Genomic DNA, 9,082 nt, shown 5'->3' on the forward strand with positions numbered 1-9,082 from the left:
GTTAACAGGTTTTTAAAACACGATAAGTTGCAACACACTATACATCTCTCTGGCTCCACCTAGCTAGTACATAGCTGCTTGCAGCTACGTTATAAGGCTCTGGAATGTCTGCTGACCAATCAGTTACTAGACCTTGCTGTAATTCTATGCCCCTGCAAAGGAAAATAAATGCCTTTATTTCTTCAAGCTTTACGTAGCAAGCTGTCAGTCAGTAGTTCAATATGGATCAAAGACCAAAGCGGTTGACACCCAAGCGATTTCTTGGAGAACAAGAAATATCTGACTTCTTCTCCGATGAGCTATCTGACGTCCCTTGTGAGTCTGCTAGTGATAGCGACTCACAATCTGATAGTGAGTGTGGCAGGGGCGAACAAAAAATTGTGACCACAGACAGTGAAAGTGAAAGTGACCGTAGCTCCAACGAATGTGCGGGTAGCAACATTGCGGGGACAGCCACATGGGGAAAAGTAGACAAAACGCCTGCTTTGGGACAGTTTACTGGAAATCCAGGGGTGAAGCAAATTCCATCGGACCCAACGCAAGTGTCTGAAGTAGCGGAACTGTTTTTTGGAGATAGTTTCTTTGACATGCTATGTCAGGAAACTAACAGATACTATCTCCAACACCGTGAACATTATGACAGAAGTTATAAGGCGTTGAAGTGGGTGGATGTCACTTCAGCAGAAATGAGAAAATTTTTTGCAATTATCTTTCTAATGGGCCATACAAGGAGGGATAATCTGAAAGAGTATTGGTCAACAGATCCATTTTTAGAAATTCCAATTTTCAGCAAACTAATGAGCCGTAAGAGATTTGAGCAAATTTGGTGGTGTTTGCATTTCAATGATAATGAACTGCAACCACAATCAACAAGCAGGCTTTTCAAAATTCAGCCCTTATTGAACTTTTTCGTTCAGAAATTTCAGACAGTTTATAAGCCAAACCAACAACTGTCTTTGGACGAATCTGTGATTCCTTGGAGGGGAAGGCTTCGTATGCGAACATATAATCCTGGGAAACTTACAAAGTATGGCCTACTTGTTTGTGTAGTTACTGAAAGCACTTCAGGCTATATTGGAAATTTAGAAATTTATTCTGGTGAAGGAAAGAAATTACAAGAAACTATTCTTTCCGTTTTGGAACCCTATCTTGATCAAAATTACCATGTCTATCAAGACAATTATTATAACAGTGTGGCAACTGCAGAACACCTATTTTCGAGAAAAGTACGTGTTTGTGGAACAATTAGGGTGAACAGAGGCCTTCCTCCAGATCTGAAAGAGGAATGTAAATCCCTGAAACGTGGTGAAACCACATTCAGGAGGAAGGGGGATATTCTTCTTCAGTCCTGGAGGGATACTCGTGTTGTGAATATGATTTTAACAATTCACAATTCGAGCATGGTTGATGTTCAGAGGAGATGTGGACAGGTAAAGAAGCCTGTTTGTATTTCCGAGTATAATATGTTCATGAAGGGAGTTGATAGAGCTGATCAGTACTTGGCGTATTATTCTCTTCCTTGGAAAACAGTAAAGTGGACAAAGAAAGTTGCCTTGTGGCTTATAAATTGTGCCATTTTCAATTCATTTTTGGTTTTCAAAAATCTAAACCCTAATTCAAAATTGAAATACAAGGCATTTCTGCTGAATATGGCAAAAGCCTGGGCTACAGACCACACGGTGGAGGCAGAACCAGCGGCAGACACGGTCTTAATACGACCGGGGCCGTCTACTCCCACCCCACGCAGGCCTCATTTTGACCCCCCCTGGGCGACTCTCGGGTGATATGTGGAAACATACCCTCGCAAAAATTGTGAAGAGTGAACATTTCAAGGGGAAGCAGCCTTCTAGGCAATGCCGTGTTTGTGCAATTCACAAGAAAAGGAGTAGGACTGCCTACATTTGCAAGTTTTGTGTAATGCCACTTCACAGAAGGGAATGTTTCGAGAAATATCACACCCTCAAGCACTTCTAGAAGCATTGGTAAGTGTTCTCAAAAAATTTTAGTTCATAAAATTAATTAGGAGATTTTATATTAATTTTTAAAGTGAACAGTGCACAAGTTAGGGTAGTAGGTATAAAAATGCCAGTCCGCAGGGTGATTTAAATATTTAAATTGCCGGTCCGCAAAGTGTTAACAGGCTAAATGTCCGCCATGTTTATGAGCGAAAAACCTTTCAAAAGGTGCACAGTCCGCAAAGCGTTAAGGAAAGAAAGTAGATGTATGGGATCATGCTGTGTATATGGCCCATGCTAGTGTGTGTGCTGTGTATATGTTTGCAGGAAGGTACTCCTATTTGCACAATGTACGTGTATGTTCTGTTGTAATTAGAAGACATTATAAGAATAATTTTTGTTGGGTAGAATGAAGGTAGTGGTAAAGTTGTCTGTGCTTGACCAATTAGGCATCAACCATGAAGATGTATGGGGGAGAGGAGTCAGTGGTCAGCTTCATATTGCAGCCTGTTCACCTGGGAAAGAGCTCATGGTGTCCACTGGGTAGGCTGGACAGGCACCAGAGCCATCCTGAAAGCTGTACAGAAGAGAAAAACCTCTTACCACTTTTGGGAATTGACCCCTGCCCACCCAGACCATATCTGACTGAGCTATCCTAGCCAGTTTCATTTAGTCTCTAACATCCATCATTGTACTTCTACATGACTGCAGAGAGTGTTTCATTACGGTCAATAACTGTCCCACGATTGTGACTTATATATTGATTTGTTTCAGTTTGAACTTGGTTTCCAGTCATCAGAGTGGGATGAACTTGGTTCCTTCTCAGCCAAGTGGGTTGAGTGTTGTTTCTGGCCAGCAGAGTAGTTTGAACTTAGCTTCTGGTCAGCAAGGCAGTGATAGACGTATAGCTGCACCAACACAGCAAAATATATCCATGGGCCATGGAGTTCAGTCATTGACTCCTACAGGAGGGTCATATGATTGTAATGTGTGTGGACTACAGTTTCAATTTCTACCTGATTTAAGGACACACTCTGTTATTCATGTGCGGCAGCGTCCTCATGAATGCAGTACCTGTGGGAAAAGGTTCATATTTCCAAGTGATCTGAAGAGACACATTCTTATTCATACAGGAGAACGTCCTTTTGAATGTAATGTATGTGGTAATAAGTTTAGAAAACTAAATGTTTTGAAGCGACATGCACTGATACATACTGGGGAACGTCCACATGAGTGCACAGTATGCCCGAGGAAGTTCAGAGACATAACTGACCTGAAGAAACACATGCTTTTCCACACAGGTGAACGTCCGCATGAGTGTAATCTTTGTGATAAGAAGTTTACGTTGATATCACACCTCAAAAAGCATTCACTTATTCATACAGGTGAACGTCCTCACGAGTGTAGTGAATGTGGTAAGACATTTATACGTGTAAGTGACCTCAAAACACATACCTTGATACATACAGGGGAACGTCCACATGAGTGCAGTGTGTGTGGAAAGAAATTCAAATTATCGTCTCATCTTAGGAAACACACACGTATTCACACAGGAGAACGTCCACAGGAATGTAATGTATGCAGTAAGAAATTTACTTTTCCTAGTGATCTGAAAACACATTCTCTTATTCATACAGCAGAGCGACCACATGAATGTAATATCTGTGGTAAAAGATTTACTTTTCCTGGTGACCTAAAGACACACACACTAATTCACACAGGAGAACGGCCACACGAATGCTCAGTATGTGGGAAGAAGTTCATGCGAGTAACTCTTCTCAAGAAACACTCTCTGATCCACACAGGACAGCGACTTCATGAGTGCAATGCTTGTGACAGAACGTTTACACAGTTAACTCTTCTGCGGAAACATTCTTTGATTCACAGAGGAGCGCGGCCACATGAATGCATCATATGTGGGAAGAAGTTTACATTTTCTAAAGAATTAAGAACACATTCATTCATTCATGAAAATCAGCATCAGCAGCAGCAACTCCAACAACTTCATAACCAGCAACATCAACTGCAGCAGCAACCACTTTTGCAGCAACAGCCACTTCAGCAGCAGCACCCCCCTCACCAGCAGCAACAACAAAATCAGCTGCAGCTGAATCAACAACTACATCAGCATGTTCAACAGCAACACCAGCAGCTGAATCAGCAGCAACACCAGGAGCCCAATCAGCAACAACACCAGCAGCTGAATCAGAAGCAACACCAGGAGCCAGATCAGCAACACCAGCAGCTGAATCAGCAGCAACACCAGGAGCCCAATCAGCAACAACACCAGCAGCTGAATCAGAAGCAACACCAGGAGCCAGATCAGCAACACCAGCAGCAGCTGAATCAGAAGCAACACCAGGAGCCAGATCAGCAACACCAGCAGCTGAATCAGCAGCAACACCAGGAGCCGAATCAGCAACATCAGCTGCTGAATAAGCAACAATACCAGCAGCCAACTCAAGCACAACACCAGCAGCCGAATCAGCAACATTCCCAGCAGCCAAATCAACAGCAACCACGTACACTGCAGTCTCCTCGACAGTCATATGATTGTAATGTATGTGGAAAACAGTATCCATCTTCTACTGAATTAAAATCACATTCACTAATTCATGTAGGGCAGCGACCACACGAATGTGATGTGTGCGGTAAACGATTTGCATTTCCTAGTGATTTAAAAGCACATTCTCTGTCCCACACAGGGGAACGACCACATGGATGTATTGTATGTGGTAAAAAGTTCAGCAAGCTTAATGTACTGAAAAGACATTCGCTGATTCACATGGGGGAGCGACCTCATCAGTGTGATGAATGTGGTAAAAGATTTAGAGAATCGAGTGATCTCAAGAAACATGCACTTGTCCATTCTGGACAACAGCCTCATGAATGTGGTGTGTGTAAGAAAAAGTTTGTTCTAATGTCTCAGCTGAAGAAGCATGCCGAAATTCATACTGGAATTCGACCCCATGAATGTAATGTGTGCAATAAAAAGTTCTTACGATTATCAGACCTCAATACGCATACCCTCATACACACTGGTGAACGTCGACATGAATGTGCTGTATGTGGAAAGAAGTTTACACTTGTTTCTCATCTTAAAAAGCATTCTCGAATCCACACCGGAGATAGGCCTCACGAATGCACAGTATGTCATCGAAAATTCACGTTTCCTAGTGACCTGAAAACTCACTCTCTTATCCACACAGCAGAACGGCCTCATGAATGTACTATATGTGGTAAGAAGTTTATATTTCGTAGTGGTCTTAAAGTACACACACAGGTGCATGCTGGTGAATGACTATCTCGACATTTCACCTCAACAAACTTTTCAGAATTGCTACAGGAAAACAACAGTTGGATGCTCTGTATGTGGTGAAAGATGTATGTAAACTAGGTGAGATGGATGTAAATAAACACTTGGCACTTGAACTACAGATTAATTTGCCTTGGTAAGAAAATGGTTAAGTAGCTTTAAAAAAAATACATTGTATTGCTTAATCTGCAACTGAAGATATCAATAATTTTTTTTTATGGTTAGCGAGAAGAAATGAGTGGCAGATGCTTGTATGGCTGTTTCCTAGTTAACCAGCATCAATCATGCACATTGTTTCACTTAATTGTCTGTGCCAGAGAATGTCATTTAAAGAGGCTGCATTCTGTTGGAGGTGCACAAGGTTGGTTGAGGCACTATGCTACAAGTTACAAGGTCTTTAGTTTGATTCGTTATGAAGTCATTGCATTCTTTCAGTTTACCTAACCCTTCCAGCTGCACTCTGGCCCTGGGGTTGACTCAGCCTCTAACAGCAATATGTACCAAGAATTTTCGTGATCATCATTCCATTACATGATGCTGCATGATTTTTGCAGTTGAAGTACCACTGTTAAAAGCTACCTGTTTTGTAAATGTGTGTCCATCCAGAACATTAACGCATTAGGATTTAGTGGCTGGTTTTCCTGCATCATATTCATGATGTTCATTCTCAGCCTGGAACCCAGTTATCCTTGATTTGAGGTTTTTCATGTTTCTTTTTCAGTTGTCGCAAGCAAATGCTGCCATAAAGGCCATGACTTTCCTTCCACATCATTCCCATTTCATTATACACCCATTACGCAGAAAAAAGTGTCATTAAATGAGGTAAGATGTTTCATGGAACTGTTTTGGGCCTTTATTATGTGCTACGTGTAAGTAATTACCTCATGAAGAAGACACTTCAATTACCGCAAAAAATGTTTGTACTGAAATAATTGGTCTGAGAACATAAGTGTGAAGACTGCAATTAAATTGTGGTTATGAGAAACAACGGTAGAGTGCAGTTGTGCCTGTGCTCCATTAAGCACGTACCTTGAGGACGTGTGGGGAGTTCAAGGCACAGCCTCAACCCCATTAATTCCGCGGTAAAAATCGCGTTCCGTGCTTGTTATAAAACCGAGTAGAGCCCAGAGTTCGAGTGGGGCTCTTGGACGCAGGTCGGATTGCTGAAGAGGAAAATTCTTAGCTCTGATGGAATCGAACTCCGGTTGTTCGCCATATAGACAGTAGAGGTATCCCGGCTCAAAAATAAAAAAGAAGCCATTTACGTTATTTCTAATAATTTATCAGGTAAATACACGTTTACTGCCTTATGCGTTTCATAATGTAAAAGGATTCGCGGATGGTTGTGGTTTTTTAGCCTTGTAGGACTTTAGAAGCCTGTGAGGAGATAGATCTCTTTGTGCGTTTGTTGTTATTTGCAATCTTGGAAAGACTAAATGAGGGAGGAGTTACGTTATTTAAAAAGCAGTTGTAGGGCCATGTCTATGAAGTTTCACAGTGGTCAGATTTCAGATTTGCTGGTACTGCGTTAGTTAGGTTATGTTTAGTATATTCGTAAACGATTATATATTGTTACATTCAATACACATGTGTTCACTCTGAAATATCTGTAGTGTACCGTTTGACATGCTTCATGCTGTAAGGAATGGTGAATACGTTCACGCATGTATGTGAGTGATGTGTTAATATTTTTTCTGTCCTTGCACAATTCTAATGCGAGTAGCAGGGTTTTAACGTCACGCTAAATGTGTTGTTATTGACGGTATATGATAAAAGACAATAACATTTTGGATTACAACGGCATACAACCAAACCTTAAAATAGCAGGGCATAGTTGGCATATTAAGTTGGTGAAACCGAGTTTTAGGTTATGTATTCCGGTATCCAGAAAGATTCACGAACGTTTCAGATTGTATTATAGATCAAGTTTTATGGTGTAGTGGCAGGTTGGAGTTGAAGTAAAGGCTATATTAAGGAAGTATTAAATGTTTCATTTCCTTTTAAAATATTGTATTAAAGTTCAAAAGAACCACCACATAAAATTCACGCAGAGTTACCAGATTTGCATTTTATGTGTATGCATTCTTCTGTTTTCCCAACTGCTGTCTGCTACGTACGAAATATTTCATAGTTGCAGAAGCAATTTTATTACTTCCATGTTAAACAGTTGTGAAATACTTTTGGAAAGTCTGTTTAATAGACAATGTGTAAAGTTAATAAGCACATGAAAGAAAGTTTTAGAACTACAAGTATTTTGGCTTAGTAAAAGTCGTCACACTTGTGACTATGGAGAAGGGGCCAGTAATATTATGATTACAGTTTTCTGGAATGTTTGGCACCGTGTAGTTTGGTAAATAGGCGTTTGATTTCCAAGGTAATAGTAAGGGTCAGTCATTTTTGAGGAAATATGTTCAGTGTCTTTATTCACAGTACTTGTGTTTTAAACCATCAATATACAATATGTACCTATATATATATACATTTCAGTTTTATATTTAAAATAATTTTTTTATTTTTCGTATTTATTGATCAAACCATCCATTTATTGGTTTCTTATTTTACAGGTTTGCAAGTGAAGTGGAGTGTCATTCAGATTCTGACATAACTTCATTGGTGTCCTTATGTAAACCAGAGGTCATTACAGCAGAACATGGAGATGGACAGGTTTCAGAACGTATCGTACAGTTCCATTCTAAATTCACTTTCAAAACCTTAATCAGTTTACGCTCATTCAGAAATATTTCTTTCATTTATAATTTTCTTTTATGCGCTTGAAAACAATATACTATTTTGAATTTGCCTTTTTTGATTCTAGAGGATATTTCCATTAGGTGTTAGCTGTTCAGAATTAGGTAACTTCCTCTCCAAATCTAAAAGCTTGAAGATTAAAGTGTACAAAACTACAGTTTCACCTGTTGCTTTATGTGTATGTAAAATACATTCTTACCTTGAGAGGCCATTTTACATCATAGTGCTGAGGGGAATTTTATGACCTAAGGAAAAAGAAGGAACCAGAGGATAGAGAAAACTACATAATGAGGAGCTTAATAATTTGTACTGTCTGCCAGATATTATTACTTATTTACTTACTTACTTACTTACTCACGGAGCTGAGCCCTTCTGGAGGAGCCAGCAATTCTGCAGCTACTCAATTTCCCAGCATTTTATGGAAGCCGAAGGTTCATTACCATATTCACAAGAGCCATCCACTAGTCCCTATCCTGAGCCAGATCTAACCAATCCATACCATACCATCCTGTCTCTCTAAGATCCATTCTAATATTGTCCACCTTGGTCTTCCCTGTGGTCTCTTTCCTTCTGGTTTTCCCACCAATATCCTATACGCATTCCTCATCTCCCCCATTCGTGCTAAATGCCCTGCCCACCTCACCATCCTTGACTTGATCTTTCTAATTGTACTTGGAGAAGAGTACAAGTTATGAAGCTCCTCATTATGCAGTTTTCTCCAACCTCCTGTCACTTCATCTATCTTCGGTCTAAATATTCTCCTCAACACCCTGTTCTCAAACACCCTCAGTCTATGTTCCTCCCTTAATGTGAGTGACCAAGTTTCACACCCATACAGAACCACAGGCAAAATTATAGTTTTGTATATTCTAATTTTCATGTTTTTGGACGACAGACGAGAAGACAAAAGGTTCTGGACTGAAGGGTAGCAAGCATTACCCGAGTTCAATTGCCTCTTAATTTCCTCCTGAATCAGGTTTCGATCTGTTATCGTTGTTCCCAAATATCTGAACTGTGCCACATTTTCAAAACATCTGTTTCCTTTTTGCCCTGCATTCTAGTG

General features: G+C 40.3%; 2 protein-coding genes across 11 annotated transcripts in view; both read left to right on the forward strand.

The window, feature by feature from the left end:
- The window catches only part of LOC111870062 (zinc finger protein 850), a 15,370-nt gene extending 10,098 nt beyond the window's left edge, over positions 1 to 5,272 (forward strand). For all 3 annotated transcript variants that reach the window (XM_023862029.2, XM_023862030.2, XM_023862031.2), the window contains one exon: positions 2,730 to 5,272. In XM_023862029.2, the coding sequence (XP_023717797.1) occupies positions 2,730 to 5,256 (2,527 nt within the window). In that variant the 3' untranslated portion in view covers positions 5,257 to 5,272. The remainder of the gene's footprint in view (positions 1 to 2,729) is intronic.
- The window catches only part of LOC111870063 (gastrula zinc finger protein XlCGF8.2DB-like), a 16,896-nt gene continuing 13,045 nt past the window's right edge, over positions 5,232 to 9,082 (forward strand). The window contains exons 1-2 of one of the 8 annotated variants that reach the window (XM_023862032.2): positions 5,232 to 5,407; positions 7,836 to 7,941. In XM_023862032.2, the coding sequence (XP_023717800.1) occupies positions 5,253 to 5,407; positions 7,836 to 7,941 (261 nt within the window). In that variant the 5' untranslated portion in view covers positions 5,232 to 5,252. The other 7 variants (XM_023862033.2, XM_023862037.2, XM_023862039.2 and 4 more) reach the window with 7 other exon arrangements.

This window comes from Cryptotermes secundus, unplaced genomic scaffold (genome assembly GCF_002891405.2).
Source record: "Cryptotermes secundus unplaced genomic scaffold, Csec_1.0 scaffold355, whole genome shotgun sequence".
NCBI classification, from domain to species: Eukaryota; Metazoa; Arthropoda; class Insecta; order Blattodea; family Kalotermitidae; genus Cryptotermes; species Cryptotermes secundus.